The sequence below is a fragment of the Dicentrarchus labrax genome, unplaced genomic scaffold (assembly GCF_905237075.1).
Source record: "Dicentrarchus labrax unplaced genomic scaffold, dlabrax2021, whole genome shotgun sequence".
NCBI classification, from domain to species: Eukaryota; Metazoa; Chordata; class Actinopteri; family Moronidae; genus Dicentrarchus; species Dicentrarchus labrax.
Window position 1 is genome coordinate 7,993,004 of NW_026136713.1, and position 23,687 is coordinate 8,016,690.

At 41.2% G+C, this 23,687-nt stretch overlaps 4 protein-coding genes across 5 annotated transcripts; 1 reads left to right on the forward strand and 3 right to left on the reverse strand.

The window, feature by feature from the left end:
* Window positions 1-165: 165 nt before the first annotated feature.
* zdhhc24 (zinc finger DHHC-type containing 24) lies at window positions 166-3,387 on the reverse strand. The gene is made up of 3 exons (XM_051419546.1): window positions 3,083-3,387; window positions 2,132-2,409; window positions 166-1,986 (listed from the first exon to the last, which is right to left on the reverse strand). Exons 1-3 carry the CDS (start codon window positions 3,385-3,387, stop codon window positions 1,694-1,696), a joined length of 876 nt encoding a protein of 291 aa, XP_051275506.1. The 3' UTR covers window positions 166-1,693.
* Window positions 3,388-3,617: 230 nt separating this feature from the next.
* Window positions 3,618-8,953, forward strand: LOC127374335 (glutamic acid-rich protein-like). 2 transcript variants are annotated; one of them, XM_051419526.1, is made up of 11 exons: window positions 3,618-4,598; window positions 4,904-4,960; window positions 5,079-5,232; window positions 5,474-5,557; window positions 5,647-5,734; window positions 5,823-6,350; window positions 6,460-6,601; window positions 7,549-8,361; window positions 8,433-8,594; window positions 8,674-8,708; window positions 8,805-8,953. In XM_051419526.1, the coding sequence occupies exons 1-11, from the start codon at window positions 4,501-4,503 to the stop codon at window positions 8,903-8,905; spliced, it is 2,262 nt and encodes a 753-aa protein (XP_051275486.1). In that variant the 5' UTR covers window positions 3,618-4,500; the 3' UTR covers window positions 8,906-8,953. The 2 variants fall into 2 exon arrangements, with proteins under 2 accessions (XP_051275486.1, XP_051275488.1); XM_051419528.1 differs by having other exon boundaries at window positions 5,082-5,232.
* Window positions 8,954-8,959: 6 nt separating this feature from the next.
* pola2 (polymerase (DNA directed), alpha 2) lies at window positions 8,960-15,761 on the reverse strand. Its single transcript, XM_051419531.1, has 18 exons — window positions 15,417-15,761; window positions 14,873-14,997; window positions 14,648-14,736; window positions 14,465-14,522; window positions 14,166-14,275; window positions 13,677-13,876; window positions 13,440-13,528; window positions 12,951-13,103; window positions 12,486-12,548; window positions 12,351-12,402; window positions 12,018-12,136; window positions 11,872-11,910; window positions 11,682-11,755; window positions 10,762-10,870; window positions 10,375-10,481; window positions 10,082-10,138; window positions 9,867-9,993; window positions 8,960-9,635 (listed from the first exon to the last, which is right to left on the reverse strand). The coding sequence occupies exons 1-18, from the start codon at window positions 15,499-15,501 to the stop codon at window positions 9,483-9,485; spliced, it is 1,809 nt and encodes a 602-aa protein (XP_051275491.1). The 5' UTR covers window positions 15,502-15,761; the 3' UTR covers window positions 8,960-9,482.
* A 352-nt stretch (window positions 15,762-16,113) lies between these two features.
* Window positions 16,114-23,275, reverse strand: zgc:195212 (DUF4554 domain-containing protein). Its single transcript, XM_051420942.1, has 13 exons — window positions 23,255-23,275; window positions 22,947-23,070; window positions 22,310-22,363; window positions 22,114-22,226; window positions 21,718-21,773; window positions 21,212-21,283; window positions 20,808-20,995; window positions 19,372-19,503; window positions 17,404-17,562; window positions 17,195-17,316; window positions 16,784-16,894; window positions 16,431-16,529; window positions 16,114-16,316 (listed from the first exon to the last, which is right to left on the reverse strand). Exons 1-13 carry the CDS (start codon window positions 23,273-23,275, stop codon window positions 16,269-16,271), a joined length of 1,299 nt encoding a protein of 432 aa, XP_051276902.1. The 3' UTR covers window positions 16,114-16,268.
* Window positions 23,276-23,687: the final 412 nt, after the last annotated feature.

The window sequence follows — 23,687 nt, forward strand, 5'->3', positions numbered from 1 at the left end:
GACGGTTTGTAAATGAACCGCTGAACACAAACCGGCGGTTACTAGTTTCTTCACTCACTGTATGTTTGAATTGATTATCTGAACTTCAAAAACAAGCCACATTATACTATTAAAACAACGATTTGAACTTCAAAAGTATAAATAATGATAATAAAAATGAAACTGTTTCAATGGTTCCCTTGACACAGTTTATTGAAGCACAAATCAAATGGCAAAAACCAAACCTCAAATGGTGTGACCCGTGTGAAATAGCACAAAAATAAAATAATCAAGCATACATGTGTTTATAACAATTAACAATATTTAGTTACACACAATATTTTTGGCTGTGGGACAAGGAGCCAAAAGAGCACCTGTCAGAGCAGAGGCTTGTAATTTTTCACTACATTTTAAGGCCGGGAGAATAAAAATGACACAAGCAAAAGTGCACAAGAGAGGGTGAAAGGGATTGTAATGAGTAAACAAGTGCTGTAAGACATGTGTCCCAAAACCCATACTACACACTAAATCAAAGCAACAAATAATCAATCATAAGTTTTTTGGAAAATGATTTGGTTTTCTCTTTGTTCATTTTAATTGACAGTAACATTGCAAAGTCACAGTTTGATTGACGTCTCTGACAGTGTAAATATCGTATCAAAAGTATTGTAAAAAAAACAGTCATGTTTGTCAATATTCTGTATACTAACCAAAACAGGATGCTATTAACACTAGAATTCAATAATGTGTGCAATTAGTATGTAGTAGGGAATTAGGACACTGTAGTTGCTTGAGTCAGTACACATCATGTTACACTGTACGTTTGGTTTGAAGTCCCTTAGTAGCTGAAATGTGGACAATGTAGTGTGAAACACGAGGAACGTTCACACATGCTCTCCACAGGTAGACCTTACATTACTTCGTAAACAACTGCAACACTATATATTTCACACCATGTACAATTTCTGTTTTTTCTTACACGTATGTTGTCCTGGAGATGTTAAGACATCATTGTGAACCCCCTCTTGATGCTCTAAATGCCCCACGACAATAATCAGTACACAGCTCAGTGTAAAATCAGCTGGAGCTGAGTAGTGGACGTAGACAAAGGGAAAGCACAAGCATATAATGATCCTAGCAGCTAATGCACAACAGCAGATAGGAGGCTAATGATTGTGTATTTTATAATCCTTGTATGACCTTCAGATTTGGGCAAATTAAACAGTATAACAAAGGCTAATTTAAGTAGTTACGACTCCCAGAAGGGTGACTACCCAGGAATCAATGTCAGTAATGGCGAGTGCTTGTTAAAAAGCATTTCAAATGATAGATTGTTCAAGATCAATAAGATACATTCTTATTTAAGTGTTGTTTACATACATTTTCAGTGCTCAGTGTTCCCAAGGAACGCTGCAAATTTCTGTGTTAATATTCTGAGGCCAGCCTCAATGAGTGTACAGATTACCTTTAGGTTGATGTACCTTCCAAAGAAGATATATCGTTTCTTAGTCTCAGCACAGGTTTACTGGAGAATATACTGGTACACAGTTATCCCCAGTAACATCTTTAACAACCACACACTATTCTTGCTTCTTCCCATCCCAATCTACCTCTTCAAAACTGAGGTGATCTTCCCAGTTGCTGCTCCCGAGGACATTAACCATCACCACGAAAGTAAAGACACACAGCCTGTTAATATTCAGACTCTCAGCTGTTACCGGGTGGGTTCCAGTGACCCTGTGACCTGGAAGTTTATCCCATCTCCAGGTAGAGGTGATGGGATGAGTGGGCAGAGCCAGCAGAGGTACCAGCGAATGCCTAGAGTGTGACGCAGGTTGCCCAGGAGCCCAAGGTTGTAGGGTCGGCGGGTCGAGTACCACTCCCTGGTCGTCTGTCCCCTAATCATCAGGAAGACATGGAAGAAGAAGAAAGCGGACACCAGCAGGAAACCCACCACACATGTGTCGGCGATGAAGGCAAAGGCAAAGGCACGTGCTGAGACCTGGCCTGGGGAGAGAAGGAACAGAAGCACTGAATAAATCCCAGCCAGCAGTTTTTTTTTTCTGTGAAATAGATCTTTACATAGAAAAGAAAGTACCACAGCTACACGAAGAGGGACAATCCAACATGGGACAAATCTTACAGATCGTACCTGAAACTAGCATGATCCAGGGTATGAGCAGCAGCAGGATGCTGTGCATAGTCAACCCCTCCTTCAGTATGACAATAAAGACCTCTGCATTCATCAGAGTGGCGTACAGGAGCCCAGACCACATGAACAACAGGCAGCTCAGGAAGAAGCGGTAGTTACGGAAGCCCACACACTGGCCAAAAAAGACGCAGTGGTGATCTCGCCGCAGCACACACACTTTGCAGTCATAGCAGTGGGAGCAGCGGGGAGGAGTGTGTGTCTCGCATGTATAACAGTACCTGTGTGGGGAGAAAAAGGGAGAAAATACTATTATTTATGGTCATGTGCTAGTAAATAACATTTCAAGTGAAAAAGTGAAAGGCTATTAATGAGTTGTGAATTAATTTAATGTAACTGAAACAAGTTTGGGTCCATTCTTATAACCAGTGTTAAATCTATCTTTAAATCTGCGATGATAATTAGGTTCCTTTACTGAGTAAGTTGTATTTCCTTCCAACATATATGTAACATAATGTTTTTCATTTCCTGCTTTTTCCCCCTAACATTTGCATATTCTCTGTATGGACATTTCAGTAGTATGCTCAGGTTTATGATGAGTTAATCCCAATACTGGCTCATTGAGAGAGTCCAAAACCACTTTACTAAAGAGATTCATACATTTCTTCCAGCACAGAGCCAATGTTATACTGAAACAGGAAACAGCCATGGTTGCCACAAAGATGGAAGATCATATCAACATCAGTATCAATATTGATATCATTGTACAGTGAAAAGTTATATTAACTAGAACTAACCTCCATGAAAAACAGACTCCGACCAGAAGTACTCATAAGCATCTGGACGGGAGTGTCCCCATACTTTAGTCCATACAGTGTAACTTACTGTACTAACTGTAGAAGTCTAAATCAACTCATTTCCGTATCTGTAATAACAGAGCTGCCACTTCCATACCTCCACCCCTGGCCCATGCCCTCTCCTCCCAGGAACACCCCCTTGATGCTGGGGCTGGTTCTGAGGAAGAGCAGGGCGTTCCAGCAGATGTTTCCCAGCATGAAGTACTGCACCAGCAGGTGGACGGCTTTCCACCAGGCGGACCACACCGTTTTCTTCTGGTCCGCCTCCAGAGGAGCCTCGACCAGCACCAGGTAGCTCACCTCCCCGGTGATGGAGAAGACCAGGAAGGTGTTGAGGACCACGGGGAGGTGGTGGCACAGCTTCTCCACCCTGCAGAACACTTTACTGGCAAAGCTCGTCATGTTTCCTGCCCGTCTCTGTGATGTTTGAGTCACTGGGCTCACTGGAAGGACTGGTTTGAGGTTGGTTAGCTTTCTGTCCGCGGGGTCAAATCAACCGCATTATATCAGTAACACCTGCTTTATCCTCGGGACAAAGTCATGTAATGTTAAAAGTTTAAACGCGACTCTGTTGATCTCTCTTGCCCCCTCTCTCTCTACCTCGGTCTGTGCTACCACTGGACGGAATCTCTGCTAACAGATGTTACATGAAAATACATCCGTAGTGCAACAACATACTGTGGTTCCGCCTGTGACATTAACTACCGTGTGCCCCTGTCACAATACAGCTTCATAAAGTTATTGTAGTTTTGTGTTAGATTGGTGGATTATTAGTTAGATATAAGATGTTGTCTTTTTATTTGTACATGTTTATGCTAATGTCTTCTTCTCCACTCTAAAATAAGTTGGTGGAAACATCTCATTTCTTAATTGATACCACATTTCTGTTAAGCCCCCACACCCACCCTTTCCTTGATGCAATAAATAAATAGCATTTATCCATATTAAAATAACCTCTCTGGTAACCTTGTGAGTTGTCTGTCTTTATTGTTTCTCAAGTGTAGGTGAACACAATCTTCTAAAGGCAAGAGGTCCCACATGTGGTTCTTAATAGTCCCTGAAATTTCCAACACTGCCCACACCTGAGTAGCTCCATATTATCTGAACACACTTGATCTAGGTATCAGATAGCCTATAGGTAGAGCTGTGAAAGATGAAATAAATATAAAATATAATAATAATAACTTCCAATATATGATTCAACAATATGTTGTTGAGAATAGTAGCCTGGTAAAATAAATACATTATTAAACGTTGCATATTACCTTTTATTTCATTACATAAAGTTAATATCCTCGGATGGCAGGACAGTAGGTAGACATTAGTTTTAGTGGTTTTCAGACCTATATGTACGTGTAACCTTGGTTACCTATGTGGCATTAAAAAAGCTCTTACTATTGTTAAACCCCAGTAACATCCCATGTGTGGATTGGCAGCATGTCTCTGATCCCTCCTCCTCCCAAAGCACAGACCTTAATCCCTGATAATCTCTGCATCCACTGATCGCCTGCAGTCATGGCTGCACCGAAGGAGAATTTACTGTCTCTTGGGCATCTGACCGGCATGGAAAGAAACACTTTTACAAAACAAAGAGAGCACGGTCTAAAGAAGAGGTGAGATCCTTGAATTCTGCCATGTTAGAGTCTTTCATTTCTTCAAAATGTATTCGGTAAATACAATAATGATCATTCCAAAACAAAAAATATCATAATACAACTTAAATTATACAGTCCAGTTACAGAATGTACTCATAGCAAAGGTTATAGATAGATAGATAGATAGATACATGGGATTGTGTATGAGTGTGTGTGTGTGTGTGTGTGTGTGTGTGTGTGTGTGTGTGTGTGTGTGTGTGTGTGTGTGTGTCATGGGTTACTATGATGCTGTATTATGATGCACTCTTTCTTTTCTCTTACAGTGTCAACAGGCCAGTGCTGTTACAAGCTGACTCATCTCGTCAGAGTCATCAACATCTGTAAGTACATAGACTAGATGCTTGCACTGTGTGTCATTGTGTATGTTTGTGTAAATGTTTCTTTGACTCTGTGTATGGTGTGTGTGTGTGTGTGTGTGTGTGTGTGTGTTTCCTGCAGCAGGGCAATGCATCTGCAGCAGCGCTGGCAGGAGCTGAAGGAGAGAGAGTTTGCAGCCCAACAACACAACAGGCAGCTGCTGCATCAGTTTGAGGAGGCCCAGGACACACTGAGAGAGATGTTAACCCTCAATGCTGCCATGAAAACTATCAGGGTGCAAAGAAAACGCACACACACACACACACACACACACACACACACACACACAAGAGAGAGAGAGAGAGAGAGAGAGAGAGACAGACAGAGGGAAATGGAGTGAAATAATTGAGGAATAAGCTCAGATAAGAAAGTCTGGCTACTAAACTCTACTAAATTCTTGATCTTACCTGTGCTTTACTCCTGCCTCCTTGGAGCTCTAATGCTGAACCTTCCTCTTAACCTTTGACCCCCTCCAGAGGGAATATGAACGGTACCTGGAGGAGAGCACCCCCCGCTGGCAGCAGCAACTCAAAGAGAAAACACAGGCTGCTCAGAGCAAGGTACAAGCAATTTGTAGTATGCATTAATAATTTTACATGTGACATCAATCTATCAGTCACAGTGTAATAATACTGCGTTCCTTCAACAGAGGATGGAGGAGTATTTGAACTCATGTCTGAAGAACACAGAAGAACGTGTGACAAAGTCCTCGGCAGATCAGCCTTTACTTTCACAAGGTTTGTCCTCCTCCTCACTGACTTTAAGAAATGACTTTGTCACATTTGTTCCAGTGTATTCCTATCTAATATGTATCTTTGTTCCTAGGCCCTACCACAAAGCCACAAAAAATGGATGCACCTCAAAAGCACCACAGCCAAATCAGCCACTTAGACTACAACCAAGATGGCTCCCCTCATCTCCCTTACACGCAGCCCTCCTGGCAGACCCAGCCTCAATCTCAGACAGCTAGGTTTCCCATCAGAGCTCCCAATCAACCGCAGGGATCCTCTCATGTTCCTCCATCTCTCCTTCCACCACCCATCTTCCCACACCCATTCCAGCTGCACCACCTCGCCTACATGCCCGGCCATCATCACCCCAGGCAGAATCCACCAGGCTGGGCCTCCCAGCAGCCCAACTACCCCTGGTCCTGGACTGCTGGTGCTGCTGGAATCCCTTCAGGCTCTGAGGCTCTGTGGGATCGGCTCTTCACAGAGGAGCCTCCTCCTGAACGGAGGTTTGCGCATGTTGTAGGGGAGGAGGCTGAGATGAGCAAAGCATCAACCTCAAAGAGAGAGAGAGGTGGTGGGAGCAGGAGCAGTCATTTATCCCAGGAGCTGGACGTCAAACCAGGTGAGACGTGTTTAAATTCAGAATTCTTTTTCTTTCTTCATTTATTTTTCTGAGTGGATATTTTCCTTCACCTCAGATATGGGTTGTAATTTTTATGTACTGTGCCTAGTTCGTCTGTCCAGCGGCCCTGCAGAGAGCAGCGAAAGCAGCAGGGAGTCCAGTCAGGCAAGCAGAGAGAGGAGGAAGAAGAGGGAGAAGAGAGGAAGATCACAGCGTACCTCCTCAGAGAAAGAAACATGCAGCTCTCAGGAGTAATATTCTCCATGGATTACAACCCATTTACCTACCCATTGTTCCCTCTTCCCTACATACTGCACCAACCTTTCAAACTTTTTACCTGCTCTTCTACTTCATTACATATTCTACCCACCAGAAAATTACCAATGTTGCACCCAATTTAATTACCTAATACCTTCTTTCTTAGATGTTGATCTGTCAGTGGTTTCCACCTTTAAAGCAAAACATCCTCTATTTGCAATCAGTTATCACAGGTTAAAGTTGTGAGCAGTTTCATTGTATTTAATTTATCAAGGTCCCCATTGTGTGTTGCTGGATCTCTGCGTCAAAGAAAACTGTACACAAAATCAGACAATGCTACACAACAATGAACTCCAAACACAAAGTAACTTAAAGTTTTTGAAGTATGTAATGCAAGGGTTATAATTACAACAGGGGACTTTAAGTAGTCATCCAAAGCAATTACTTGCCTGCACATGTTTTAGTTTTGAATTGTGAACAGAAGAGAAAGAGAATAGGATGACAGTGTAACTGAACCCAACAGTAACAACTTTCATTTGTTTATACAGGCCTGAAAAGAAAAATATGCATCATTTCACAATAAAAAAAGCAAAAATTAGAAGAAATGTATGTATTGCATGTGTAGCAGATTTCTTAATCTTGCTGACAATCTTGCAACTCTACCTCCTTTGACAACCAGGTTAGAAACCACTGGTTTATGTACTGCCGACCACACAAGGCACACAATTAGCACCAGCCACCTGCCAAATGATGGTAAAACATGCAAGTGGAAGATTTCCTTCACTCACCATCCAAAACAACATCGGCATTCTATTGAGTGGCTGGTGACATTTGAATATTCACTAGCAATTTGGTCTGGTGGACAAAAAAAAAGATAATTAATCACCAAATCCATGAATACTACAACCCTGTGCATTTATCTTTTTCATCCCTCTTTTAGATCATCTAGGACTTCCAGTGCCATCATCACTGCTGCAGTCACAGCGGCCCACAGCTCAGAAAGTGACGCCTCATCAGAGAAAGGCAGAACCAGCACCAGGAGGAGGAGGAGAAGTGAGGGACTTTCTGTTGGATCACCAAGGGCTGAGAAGGTGACGAAGGAAAGGATCAGGAGCAAGGCAGATGACTCAGGGAGCCACAAAGACGAGAGTCAGCCTACTTCTGAGGAGTTAGTGAGTCCAATTGATGAATCCAGGAGTGAAAAGGTGGGAGATCGAAGTCCTGAAGACAAAAGTGAGAGCTGTACAGAGTCAGGATCGCAGCGGGAGGAGGAATCAGGAAGTTTTAGTACAAAGATTGAAAATGGAGATGAAAAGCAGGAGAGCGGCAGCTCTGAAGAAAGCAGCGTAGAAGAAAAGGGCGAGGAAGAGGAGCATGAAGATCTGGGAGATGGAGAAGAGGATGACGGTGAAGAAAAAGAGGACAGTCAGATAGATGAAGGGGAGGATGATGAGGCTTCTGAAAGAAAGAATATGGCCGAGGAAGAAGAGGCGACGGGAGCAGAGGAGGAGATGGAGGAGCAGGAGTCGGAGGAGAAGAGTGATCAGGAAGAACATTCAGACAGGATGAAGAATGAAGACGGTGTGAACGGAAAACAGGATTCTTCTCAGGATGAGGAGAGCGAAGGAGGTGAGGACAAATTGGAGGAGGATGGGGAGTCAGATGAAGAGGAGGAAGAGGAACAGAGAGGAGACGAAGTAGAAGAAGAGGAGGAAAGAGATTCAGAGGACAGTATCATCTCACCACAGAACAAGTAAGATAATTAAGAAACGCAGTGATTGTGCTGTCAAACGACAGCTTGTTAACTATTTTCAATGTTTCCAGGTCTAAAACAATGCACATTATTCCTGAGGAGGCAAGTGAAGAGGAAGAGGAAGAGGAAGAGGAGGTGGAGGGGAGTAAAACAGGATCCTCTGACTCAAATGAGTTCAGTGATGAGGATATTGAGCATCAACTTGCACCTCAAGAACAATCACAGCAAAAAGAGTGAGTACTGTTCGTACGTCTCTGACTGTGAAGACTGCAGCATGTGCCTCACATTTTTCTTTCTTTTACATATTTTCAGAGAAAAAGACTTGAAAGCTGATAAGAAACCCAAAGGTATCATTAGTCATTATGATCACAAGATGGACTGAATATTCAGTATAAACCTTATTTAAAGGTGTTTATTCTGATGATGTTCAATTTCTCTTCCAGCGGTTTGTGACATGGTGGAGATTTTTCAAGTGGAGATGGACAGACCGACAAAGACAAATAACCCAAGTGACTCTGAGGAGTTTGACCACTTTTATGACTAAATGTGTTGTTTCAACTGCCTAAACCTGAGAATAAAGGACAAAACCCTCCCTCAGTTACATGGAATTCAGTTTATTTAAAACAACTTATGGTAAAGGAGCTGAAACAAAAGTCTTTTCCCCCCTGCTGTTTGATTTGATCTAAACGCTGCATGATTTCCATTGAAAAATAAAGAAATATCACCTGGAATAACTCCACTACATTAAACTGCATTACATACATATTAAGCAATTATTTTATTTTTAGGTGACAGTTTTGAGATACAAAAGAAATCCTCCAATCAGAACCGCAGACACAGATATAATGCTCTGGCTAACAGAGAGAGGAGATTGTACAAAGTCTGAGAATAATTTATTGAAAAGATTATTGCTGTTCTGAGTGACTGATTCCACCACAATACGCTTGTCATATAAAAATAAACCAACAGGTTTTTCAACAGTACAGTGAATTGTTTTAACATATTTTACATCAGCGTTGCTGCTGAGTGCAGTGTTCAAAGCTGCTTGCGAACTGGTCCCAGTCAAGTCGGCTTATGTCTGTGGACAACGAGCATCCAGTTACTGAATGTCCTTTTAGATTTTAGATTTTCACCACCTGAGCAGCCAGACAGGGGCTCACTCTCTTCTCGTCTTCTGATGTAGCGCTGCGCTGAATGAGCAGCCTGCTGTAGGTGCCGCCCACCTGGCCTTTAGTCAGACGTCCAGGATTGACACAAACGCAGCCGACCACATTCTGACGACAGAGAGAGAGATGAGGTTTTAGTGCTTTGTCTTCAGTGGAGGTTCAAATCAAACGTATTGTGGGCTGATCACCAAATACACTTCTTAAAGTCCCCCTCCTCTCAAATCAGTTTCTCTTCTTGATCCCACAGTTGGATGTTTGATCTTCACTGTGCAGAATGATGTATGTGTAGGGTTTGACACTAGACGCCAAAGGACGCCAACAGAAACTGGGGTGCTGTACCTTTACAAAGTAGCGCAGCTCAGAGGGAATGATGAGAACGTCGGGGGTGAGCGGCAGCTGACCGAAGCTCTGGAACTTCTCATAATCCATGTTCACCTCCTCCACGGGCGGATACAGCGGGTAGTAACTAAAGTGAAAACACAAATTATGGCAGTCAATAATGTTGGGAAATCTTCTAAACAGAAAGAACAAGTGAACTCTTTTAGGACTCCTACCTCCTCTGGGTCAGCATGTGCTTCAGTATGCGTGAAAATCTGTCCGATCCACTTCCACTACAACACAATACATTTTCAAGTTACATGACAGCGATGGCAAAATATAAGCAATAATATGCTAAATTTCTTTGGGAATGAACTCAAAGACAGAAGGGAGGCTGAGAGGAGGTTTGTTTATAATGCAATAAAACAGGTTTGTGCTTCAGAATCACACTAAACAAACATATATAAACATAATTGAATATAGTTCATTGATTCATTTCCCTCTTGAAACGGCACCCTGTCTTCCTCACCAGCTGATCTCCTCTGCACCCATGTGGAACAGGATGTCAGTGGACGTTAAGCCAAAGGTCACACCGTCGATCAGCAGGGTGCAGGGGTCAGGGACCAGGGTGACACGCTGCAGAGAGTGAAGAGAAACACTATATAAGACTAATACCTAAAAACAAACAAGTTCCTCTGTTGGAATCCTTTAAACCTGTCTGAATTAAGTTTTGACTTGAGTCAGACTTGAGACTGTAATCTTAAGAAAACATCTTTATTTAGGAAAAAATAAAGACTTGCTACTTTATTTTGAGAAGTTTAAAACTAAACTATTACAATGAGGCTTGCCAAGATTGCTCCTGAGCAGCTTATGTAGCTTACATATACAATGCTACAGTCGGGTCTTTGTGTCTGACCTGGGCCTGGTCCTTGTTGAGGTTTGGCAAGGTGAAGGGAGGCTGTGGGTAGATGAAATGATGGTGGATGTCTCTCTGGGAGGGCACAAACACCAGGCGACAGCCAACACTGGATAGAAGAAAACAAAAGGCTTCATTATCATCAAGGGTTTCTGATTAGGGCACATTACAAGGCACCATGCTGCTCTTTAAAAACACTTTTCCACCGCATGGTACTGCTCAACTTGACTCACTCTTTATTGGTTATTCCATCATTCCATTATGGATAGTACCTGGTACCTTTTTTTGGTACCATCTCAGTCCAGGTTCCAAGCGAGTTAAGCTGAAGCTAAAACTTGATGTGAAACACTGCGGACCAAGATGATGAGCAATATACTGAACCCAAATAGCTCCTGAGGTGCATCGGTGTGTAAATTTCAATGGTTTCTGTTTGTGATGAGCCTTTGCCCTCACTGTATGAATGTGTGTGAATGGGTGAATGTGGCATGTTAAAGCACTTTGAGTGGTCTGAAGACTAAAAAAGGTGCAATACGAGTACAGTCCATTTACCATATCCTCTGTTATAAGAGCTCCTTTTTGTGTGTGTGTAGTTAGTGTGTAGACAAACAAGAGAGACCACTGAATGTAAGCGATGCGGAGGAAATAGAGAGCAGTGAATGTGTCAATCTGGCAGGTTGTTAGTGACTAAAGACTGCAGCTTCTCAAGACCCAAGTAAATCTCCTGTATGTTGTTTCCTGGTTGTTTTCCAACTGCTGGAATACCGTCGCTCTGACCCTCAGCTCCGCCTACACTGAGAGGGTACTATTCACAGTACTATCTACAGTGGAGTTGAGCCATACCATGTAGTGGCGATAAGGCTTAAAAAGGTCCTCAGGAGCTTAAATAGTGGAATCATAGGCAGGGATGATATGAGACTCACCTTTTTGTTCCATCCACAATACTGTCGATACATCTTGTGAAAATGGCCTCAAACGTCTCGGTCACCTGGGCTTTCTATTTAAGAAACAGGTGGAAATAAAGATGGTCAAACATTTATGATCAAACAGCTTGACTTGAAGAGCTGAACAATTACTTTAGTGCAGTGGGTCACTGTCCACTGGTAAACCCACCTCAATTTGTTCATGTTTGGAATCCACAAACGGGCCCAGCTGGAGACGAGAAGGGAAAATCAGAAAACCTCAAACCTAACACGCAGTCATGTGACAACTGGGAGAACTACCGACTGTGATACAGCAAAGAAATAAAGTAACTATACCAGCAGGCAGACATCAGGGCGATCCCTGACAATGACATTGATTAGGTCCAGCAGAGGGTCAAAGGTCAGGCTGTCAGAGGGAGTGTACGGTCCGCATGCCACCAGTACATTCATTGGCTCTGCAATCACATGAGAGAATGTATGCCAAATGACAGAACTACAGACACAGACTGCACAGTCGCTCCTGCTACTGTAGCTGAAAGCTTCAAGGGTGTATATTTATTCATTTCATCACTAGAGTTACAGAAGATGTTACAGACACATACAGAAAGCTGTGAGCCAGTGAGTCACTAACAGGACGCACTGAAACAAATCAACATCATCATTCCTTACCTTCATCCATCTCCATTTTCACCTCAGAAGTGTAGAAAGGAAGAGGGACTCCCTAAAGAAGACCAGACCATTAACAGATAAACAAACAGGCCCCAGACATAATCTAAAACAAAAACCTGTTAACTTGTAGCTGACCTCATGAAGTTTGGAAGCCATCAGTTTTCTCCCTGTTGTGTTCATCCCCTCCATCACTACCACCTGAGGACAGAGAACAGACGGGGAGATGAATCTGTACTCTAAGATATAACAAATGCTTCTTGTAATCTAGCTCCATGTGCCACAGGCCGGTGGTTATTTATCCCTATATGAGAATTGTTGATGGCTGTCAGAGTTCTCGGTCAGACGCTGGGCGAGTCTCCTGCCCAGGTCCTTGGCATGCTCTGTTACTCTTGGTGGTCATGTAACCTGCTACACACACTTCAGTGCACAGGAAAAGGAGAGACCACCGGTTATTAATACTACTGTAGTGACTGACAATTACAGAATATAAAGCTGCACAGTTGGATGTCATTCTTAGAGGCATATTAGAGACATTTTATGTAACAAATACAGGTAAAAAGCAAAGCAGACACATTTGCAGCTAGATTTTTTTCTGCTCACCTGACCCGGAAACAAGGAGTACTCTTTAAGCTCTGATAGGTCAACAGGTACTTGCTGACCACCTTGCTCTGGTCCCGCCTCCAACAGAACCGACTGTGCGTTCAGTTTGCCATTACTGTCGCAGCAAACCTGACCCAACACTGTTATACCGTCCTACAGGTGAAATGACATGAACACACCAAACTCAGCAGGCAGGCAATACTTAATAATACAATACAAATACATTTATTATATTGTATCTAGTTTATTTAATAATTTCCTAGAAATAAATAGTTAAGATATGCATGTTTAATCTGCAGAGATCCACATACATAACTATTATACAACTATTCTATAATACATTCACTCATTATTAACATTTCCCTGAATTTGAGTTCAATTATATGATTTGTTGGTTTAGTTTCCTAGTTAGGAATAAACCTTTCCCTGAATAAAATATAAAATAAGATATCCATGATGTCTCCAGGACGTCTGGAATCCCTTCTGTACCTGGGCGGGCAGAGAGACAGGGGAGAACTCTTCGATGTTGAAGTGAGACTTGAGGCCCTCGCCAAGCTCCTCTATCTTCTCTGTCAACACTGGGGACACAAAGATCATCAACTATAAATAATGTGTAAGCATTTATCTGAGCAGGGTGTACAATTACTTCTGTTTTTGGATCAATGCATTTAAGGGAACCTGTTTGTTTTCTAATTGAGTAGAAGTGTACACTGCAGGCTCTTTTACCATTTCGGACGTCGCGCAGCCTCTGGAACATGTACTTGTAGCTGCAGCGGAGGGAGTCTTCAGGCCCTTCCAGCAGTTCCAGCTCGACGCCTGCGCCCGGAGCCTTCCTGCCTGCCCAGCGGGTTCCCTGCACGGCCCCGAATGTGACCACCACCTCCCCTTTTCCTCCTCGCTGGCTGTACTTCTGTGATGGGGTCGAACTTCCAAAGAGAGACGCAAAGAAGGGCAGAGTCGGGTCACAGTGCAACAAATGATTCAGTCTAGTGTTTGAAAATGTTCAGTGTCTTCACTTGTTCATTCAGCTACAGAACTGCATAAGAAAATCCATTAAACAAATAGGTCAGGTCAAATTTCAAAACGTAATCTTGCATTTTTGGGATTCTTACTATTACAATATTATCATACAACTTATGCCTGCTTCATTTTTCCAGCAGCTCACTGACTGTCGGTCTGTCTATCTGTCTGTCTGTCTGTCTTGTTGTTGAGTACCTGGGAGAAAAGCTAGCAGGAGACAGCAGGAGGCCCGGGCTGGCAAGCAGAGCTGCACTTCTTTTTGAATGCGGGTGTTCAGGAGTGGTCAATGCTCGCTTCTGAGAGCCCTACACACACACACACACACACACACACACACACACACACACACACACACACACACACACAGAGTCAGGTTAGAGCCCACAAGTGAACATGCACTATAGGGCCAGAAAGTGAGTCATACCTAGTTCATTTAACTTTAAAAGTGTAAATCACAACAGAAACGCAGTCTGAACTCAAACGTGACAGTTTACCTTAGCAGGAGTAGAGTAGGAGTCCAGTAGATTCTCCTCCTCTTCCTCGGCTTTGATTCTGAACAAATAACGTCAAGGACTGTAACACAGCGGCATCAGTGGACACTCATGATAGACGACACATACATTCAGAAATAAAAGCTGCTGGACAGTCGAGTGTGAAGAGTTCACTGTGAAGGATACAAGTCCTGTAGTGAGTGGATGTCTCTGGTTCTATTAAGAGCTTCTTCCTTTCTGAAGCTTTGTTTGTGTTTATTCTTCTTATTTAACACCTGCAAAGAAAATGAACACAGTGGTGAGGACAGACTGACAAAGGGGCCAAGTTCATAATCAATATCAGTAACACGTATCACTTGCTTCTAATCAATCATTTGGAAATTATGAACTGTCAATATGTTGATCTGTTACCTCGTGTTCGAATTGCTCCAGAGTGTCCACGGTGAGTTTTAGTCCATTTTTTGTGGTGCTGTAGGCCACCCACTCCAGCACCATCTCATCTGCCTGTATCCTGTTACAGATACACTGCTCCACCACTGAGAGGAGGAGGAGGAGGAGGAGGAGGTATGAGGGAGAGGAAGGGGAGCAGGTTACAAAAAGGGAGAACAACAATAAGCTGAGTGCAAATACAGCACAGCGACACCATAAATGTGACTGAAAATAATACTGTAGATCAGCAGTGGAGGTAAATTACAGCAGAAATAAATACTTTCACTCAGAATTGAGAAGATATTTGAATGATTATTATTTTTGTACAGTTTACATGCACTTTCTTTTCCTTAATGTTTGAATTTATCATAGACAACACACACTAATTAGCATCAATACGTGTGGATTTGGTCACTGTGAAGGTTTATGAGGCATTCACAAGATAAAAACAACATAAAAGGGACATGTAATAGGACAATTGACAAGAAAGCTCGTTTGGTAACATAATAAAGTGTTAGTTACTTACTCTTATCGAGGGCGTAGTCATCTTGGCAGGCTATGTCGAACATTTCCAGCTCTGATTTTAGGCTCTCCCCGGTAACAAGTGCCATTGTTTTAAGCTGTATAGTTACCACTTTATTGATCTACGATGATATTGATTTGATGATGGTTTGAAAGCTAACGTTAGCTTTGCTCTCACTTCATAGCAACGCCGACGAGCTAATTCTCCAAACAACGGGATTTTAAATGCCAGCTACAGCTATTAGCTACACGCTAGCTAAATATGAGAACTCAGAATTAATCTGATCAACATTACAAACACATTTTCATTTTACCGCGAAAATCCGCTGTGCGTGTTGGCGGCCGGAATTACGTCATATCCATAAACAGTCATAGCCGGAAGTTAGCAGCGCTACAAAAATAAAAGCATCTACCGCCATCTAGTGGCTGCCGGGAGAGGGATTTTATTTGAATGTTTAACTGGTCTGGTTTTCCAGCTTGTCTCGTTTCACAATCACTAAAAATAGTTCCTACATAACTATATATTGCAGAATTATTGCGTCAATCACAACTTACACCTTATATTGTACACATGTTCATGTTTTGTACTATATTGTTTATTTAGGGGTACAGAAAAAACAAACAAAAACGATCAGTTGAATGTAGATTTATTTTGGAACATTTTCTATCTGAGAACTGTGTTAAAAAAACAATCCCATCCAACAAACCATAATAAAACGATGCCTTTTTAAAATTATAAGTTAAATGTGTATTTCTATCTCCGCCACACTACTATAAAATATTGTTGTACTATGTACTCATTCCAGTGTTAACGGCTTCCACAGCCCTCAACCTTTCAAGACAAACTCAGACATTCTCAGATTTCTGTTCTGGTGGGTTCGTCACTCTCAGGATGTTCTTCCATCTGTGAAAGTAATGACGTGTTGTTAGATTATGGCTTGAAATCACATGTCTAAAAGCAATGAAGTGCTTCTATAGTAACTGGCTGGTATCGGTGAACAACAAACATCTCGCTCACCTGAGCAGAGTAGCACCTGCTCCTGGGAACGAATTTCCATGATGTCACCCTCCTCAGTGATTCCCGGAGGGAGGCTGAGAGGTCATGAGTGTCACGCACCTGACAAACACATACATTATGGATGCACATCTGGCTTTTGTCACACTCCTGACACATATATATATATATATATATATATATATATATACACACATGTATATATATATATATATATATATAGGTGTGTGTGTAACAGGTGTATTTACAGTGTAGCACATAACCTGACGACATGTTTGCCAGTGGTGTTTTTTTGTATTTTAAAATGAACTATTAATATCAGCATTCAAAAAAAGTTAAATTCACTTTTTTCATACCTTCATGCTGTTCAGACAGGCATTTCTGAAGTCCTTGTTACTGCTACAGCTCACAATACTGATGGATGAACTGATAATCACTTCAGCAGCTGAACGCAGCTTCTCTTGGTCCTTAATTGTTGCACACAACACCCAAACACACACTGTTACAGCTCCAATCAATTATTAATTTTCCTTTATGTACTGATTATTTTTTACAATTAAATGATTAATTTGATGAATCTGCTGCAACCTGCAAATGTTATACAACGTTAATAATAAACTGATAATCAAACCTGTTGCTGATTCATTTTTCTGCGATTAGCATAATAATTGTTGAATTTTCTAAATTATGAAAACAATATATGATCAAAGAGCGCTTCCTCTCTGACAGTTATTGTCATTGTGTATCTATTGTATATTTAGATTTGCCTTTTTCCGGCGATTTTGGGCTTTCAGTGTGTTCTTCAGCTCAGTCTGAAGGGCTGCTGTGACTGCCTTCCTGTTGTTGTTCAGAATATCATCCAGGTGGTGCTCTAACAGCGTCTCTGTGGCTGGGTCACAGGTACAGAGAAAAGGAAAATATGAGAGACAAACTTTAACTGAGCGTTTTGTGATTTTCCCATGCAGCTGTCTCTCACCCACAATATCAGAGAGCTGGTGGGTGAATGGGTCACTGTGCTGCAGGAAGAGGAAAAGCAGGAGACTCTGGTTCATTCGGTGAAGATTTGATTCTTGCTCTGGATCCTCACAGTTTTCTTGCTCTACTGTGTACACGGTGCCACCGCTGTGTACACGATCTGCAGTCAATATTTATTTATTTTTAAACGAAAAGAAAAAGAAAAGAAACATGATTATTAGTGATGATATCCAGTTCAAACAGTAACCACACTGCAAGTCTAGACTGGTACAGCGTTGGATTGTAAAAACCACAACATGTACATAACATTGTGGTAATGGAAGACACACCTTTGGGTTGGGCAAGTAATTGTTATAATGTTCAGATTTAAAACCTGAGTTGATTTAAGTTCACTGAGTTATAAGAATGTTTACAAAGTCTGATAGTAAGAACTCTAGGACCTCAAAACGTGTCCCTATTCAGACCAGAGTAACACAAACTTCACTGATGTTTACGACAGAGGATCTTCTCTCCATCAGCAAGAAGACTGGAGTAAGCTTTCTTATGGGGCATTTTTGTTTCGTTAATATTGTGAATGGATAGGCTACATGTGATTCATGACTTGTGGTTTTACTTGTGATTATAATTCGTTATGTAATCTACAAGAAAAAAATTATGTATTAAGCAAGAGCAGTTTCTGGGAAATCTGAGTTTTTATTTTATTTTATCACAGTATGACTGCCCTATATTGGATCCTGTCCTCTGAGCGATCATCAGATCAGAGATAATTTCCTGATGACTAAGTTTAGTTACAGAAAGAGTGTCTCTTTCCACTATACCAGATCAGTTCAAATCAGTTCTCTCACACATGGTTTAGAATAATCCTACATTTAGCCTTTTGACTTACCTGACTGACTGAGACAAAAACCTGAGTTACTTCACCACTAAATTAAACGTTGAACAAGGCAGAATTCAGAAAGGCTGACTGTTGGCTGGACACACAAGGATTATTTGGACATTTTCACTGAAGACAAACCACCTGCTTGTACAAACTAAGTACTTTGACATTAGAAAATAATAATTTTCATGAAATCATATTTGCAGGTACAAAAAAAAAATTCTGTTCACATGCCAGTATTTTGCAGTTAAAAAATAAATTTCGGGAAAAAAGTAATGTCGCCTTATTAGTCTTTTTTACACATATTTAGAAGAGACACTAATGTTGATCATACCTGCAAAATGTTTTATTCTTTAAAATCCCATTGTGGAAACTAAGGCAAGATTAAGGTATGATTAGATATTGACAACTAAGCAATTTAGTAATGGTCAGAGAAACATCACAGTTAAACGTGACACATGCAAACCACTGATTTCTAGTAAGACCAGATGGAAAAACTCTATCTCTGCCACGATTTCCACACCCCAACTCTCTGCTCTGAGAATTGTTTTTCTATGTGAATGCAGCACAACATCAGAACTAAATCATCACAATGAATGTAGACCATGTGTGCAGATTAGTTGCATGTGAACGAAATTCACAGAAGACACTGACAATGTAGTTACAGTCATTTGACCGCTGGAGCCCAGAGCCATTCCTCTCTAAGTGCTGTCACTTTAAGGTCCTTTTGTTACTGTGTTCTGTGTGTGTTCTTTTTTTTCTACCTCCATTGTTTGTTGATTTATTCCTCTGATTCAAATTACAGGCTTTTTGGGATCCATTAAAGTTTTTATAAGCAGCTTCAGGCCAGGGCATATTTTCTGACTAATAAACACAGATGGGTGAAATTAGTCTTCTTCAACTCAGGCCTCAGTCAGAAAGCAATCCCATTCAGGATTTTCAGAAAGTGACTTTTTAAGACAGGATTATCTGTCCTGGACTTCAGGTTCAATTTACACCCTATCCAGGAAGACTGGCCCCTTACAGTTCCTCTGGTGGAAGACCTAATATGGAGCATATGTATGGTTGTTCCCATCAGTGGTTGTTGTTTACCTTTGAAGAAGAAGCAGCGAAGGCTTGGCAGGCCTAGTTCCTGACAGTCCAGATGTGCAGGGAGGTTCTGGAAGAAGGTGGAGGGGCCTGTGACAGGAACATTACTGGGGCTGTATACCAACACATGGACACATGTGAAGTCAAGGAAGACTAATCCAAATCAGATGACCGTACCACCTCAACTGAGGGCAACACTAAGGAGCAGCGGCTCTACTGTGTGTCTGAGCTTATCGCCCACCTCGCTCTCTATCTGTGAGACCAGCCAACCTGCAAAGGAAACTCATTTTGATTGCTTAGATCATGATTTCACTCTTTTGGTCATTACCTAAAGTTTATGACCGCAGGTGAGGGTTGGAACATAGGCTGACGGATAAACTGAGATCTTTGCCTTTACACACAGAGCTGTGCTGAGCTAATAAAGTAAGCTGGGTTCCAACTTTTCTCTCTCTTTTTTCCTTTGTTACACAACTATTTCCATCTGAGAGCAACACAATAGTGTTGGGTGGTATGACCAAAGAATTGTATCATATTTTTTAAGATTCTGGCAGCATGATTGGGCCTTTATATAGGTTTATAGTATAGTATAATGTAGTCTTATTCTACTGTCAGGAGCACATAGAATATAAAACATTTAATGTCATCACGTATATACTGAAGGTTTTGATTATTGTAGCGTGTACATGTATGGAGGGCCAGGAACTGAGAGACAAGAAAAGTTCTATTGCTGTGTGCCATGGTGTTTTGCTGTTAAAGAGAGTTAGTTGTGGGTTCTTAGTGGTTGTGTTTTAAAGTTATGACCATTATATGCAGTTAAGAGGGCTAACCTCTTAAAACACGCCTCACGGTCTTTGCAGCAAGAATAATATTGCTAACTATTAAAGAATTACAGCCAGCTGTGCACCAGTATGGTTGTATATGAAAACCACATATCAAACAGGAAATTAAAACCAGAATACCAGTTCATCCTGCATATGGCCCAGCACTACGACACTATGAATGTCTTTTGGGAGAGACAGAAAATGTGTGGCATTATCATCATATTTAAACAATATCATGTCTATATGAAGGCCGGCTTTTCACTGCGCCTTTGAGCGTAGCCTTTCAGAACAACTAGAAAATTGAGGTCTTAAACACTAATTCTGTGCGAGCTGACCCCAAGATTCTCCTTCACTTGGAGCAGTGATTCTCTTCCAATCCAGAGGGACTACCATGGCCTCAGAGTTGCTGACCCTCATTCACACACAGCTGCAAAACCGTCCCAGTGCGCACTGAAAGTCGCAGTCTGATGAAGCCAGCTGAACCACGTCCTCTTCAAAGGGCAGAGACCCAATCCTGAGGCCACCACAACAGACACAACTCGACTGTGCCTAGACATTCTGTCCATTAAAATCACACACAGAAATGTGATAAAAAAATCAAAAAGGATATTTGTATGTGAGTGAGTTGTGTTGCCAGATTGGGGTACTGCAGCACACAGGGGGTCAGAAGTGTGACAGGCTGGATGCTGAGCTCCCCAAACAGGCCCTGGTCCATGGCTTCAGGTGGGATACTGAGTGGCAACCTGCTTCCAACGACAGGGTGTCCTCCCTCACACCAGCATCCTTTCTTCACACACTCTGGAGACCTTCAGACCCAAGAAGAGAGTATCCACTTTCAACAATATACCTTATATGCCCCGGTATTTTCAACATTTTTGTATTTCATTAAAGGATGAATATACAATTATTTTGGTTATACATCGGTACCTGCAGGGTTTGATTATTTTTCTACTTAAGGCCGATAACATTGATCCACACAAACAACTAAACATGAAATAATATTTAAAAAGAGCATTACTGACTGTGTACTAGAGGTGACATCCAAGTTCAGTGATGGTTGGTTTGCCCATGTTACTTTGCTCTTGATCTTCACTCTGCAAGGATATGAATATAACGTTAGCACTTCATAAAAACAGGCTCAAGGGGGTTTAACAGGAGTAGTGAGGCATTGTGTTTGTTAGTATGTTGAAGTGCTAAAAACATAACAAGCGACTGTTAAAATCTAATGCTTTGTAGTATTTGTGTGTGGGGAAAAATTTGCATTTATACATTTAAATAACTTAGTTAAATATATAATAATAAATATATAATAATAATATAAAACAAAATAGATTAATTCTGTGCAATACTGAGTGACTGAATTAATCATTGCAGAATACATCGGGCATGTGAAATCTATAATCAATAAACAATCCCAAAAAAACACAGTTTTAGTAATCATTCATGAGGTCGTCTAACAGGTGGGAAACGTGCTAGATTTACGAGAGAAGAAAGCGATGAGCTGTGCCTGCATTGTTGGCCGTCATACCTAAATTCTCGCTGGAAGGTCTGCTGACTGAAGTTGAATTTTAGGTGGATTTTGATCTGTGAAAAAGAAGGGTAGTCACATTTTTGCTACCAACTTTAAAACAGTCCTATGGTTACATTTCAGAGGAAAACAGGTCCTACCCTTGCGTTAGTCAAACTGAATGTGTGTAGAAACGCCTCTATACGAGTACACCACTCGGGACTGAAAAGCCTCGCATCTTTCATCTGTACAGAGCAAAGATATTGAAAGAGATGATGTGTCACTCACAGGTTGACTGCGATCTTCTATCATTAATCACACTTTAAAAGACATAGAGGAGCAAATGCTCATGCTCTATTAAAAGTAATTATTATTTTAGCTGATAAAATCCTAGAAGTGGCTCCTTTTTATTTGTACCTGAAACGACAAGAGTAATCTGAGGGAACCATACAGATCAGTGAAGTCACACAGCTCCTCGGGGTCAGGCTGAGGACACGGCCATGCGCAGGGAAACATGCTCTCCTTCAAATCTGTAAGAACTAGTGTAGCAAAAAGGGGTGATGTAGTGTTTAAAAGCTCAAGGTCTGTGTGTACATTAAGTGTGTGTACATACCCGGTTGAAGTGCTGCCATTTTAATCCCTGTGCACCAGGGACCAGCAGCTGCAACTGCACCACAAATGTGAACACCGTTATAACACTTTGTGCTTTATGTCAATTGTTTTTAAATTGTTTAGAAAGGGAATCTTAACAGCAGCTGGCAACAGTCACTTTTATTCTCTCTCTTAGCTTTACACTGTTCGGAGCTAACAACAGAAATCAAATCCAGGATAGTCCAAATAAATGTGTACTCACTGAAGTGACCAACTATCACATTTCACCTATATCATGTCTTTTTTTATTGTGCACTTTCAGATTTCTTTAAAATTCAGTGTTTGATTCACACATGTTCTCACAATTTTTTTAAACCTGAAATGTTGTTTTATCTATATATGAATAATTGTTAGCAGTGCTATTTCATAAAAAAAAACTCCTTACTTAACAATGTTCATCACAGGATGAGTGTTGGAAGCTCGTTTTCTGCTGCTAAATCAATGTTTTTGTGCCTTTTATTCCCCACAATTTACCTACATTTCACAGATAGTATATTTGAAGTAGTGTTAATTACATGTGAATGTTAAAAGTAGCTTTTTCCACTGGTATAACTTTAGTTCATCCTGATGAACCAGCTCACAGAAATCATTAGGCTTACCAGTGCAGTTCAAACACTGACCAGAAGCTCCTGTGTCAGTCCACAGAAGAACCAAAAGCCCCCCTGCAGTCTTTGAACCACACTTTAGTTTTTTCTTTCCCAAAAGCATCACCAACCGCAGCACCTGAAAGTAAGTTTCACACTCACAGTTTAGCTAAATAAAACTAGCATATATGCTAATTAGCGTCACACTTTGATTGACAGCCTCGATTTGATTGACAATTACGAGCACTGCCAATTAATCAATACTTTTACAGGCACAAACTTTGTGTTTCGATGTAAAATTGACCCCATTAATGTTAATTTACCTGCTGTATCTCTCGGAGCATCGTTAATCAATTGGCACAATTTAACCGCCGTGCGCGCGCCACGGACTGCGCACGTGCCTGGCCCACCGCGCTCACAGGAAGATGATCGATAATATTTACTTAACCAACACTTTCACACCCTCCATCACAGCTAGCACTGTAGTTACATCTGTGAAATCTCTGGTAATACCTTACAAGTGCGATGAGGAACATCTGTATTAGTATTAATGTATAAATCAATAATTAATATCTGGATATTATTTGATCATTGTATTTAGCAGGACCATAGACAGGAATTTATAAACCAAGAAGTTAAGCCAAACAAATAAATGTTTCTAAACATTTACTTCTGTATTAAATCTGTATTATGTTGTAATTGTAGAATGTAAGTTCCTCTTCATGTCTTCAAACTGCATTTATTTACAGAAATTAC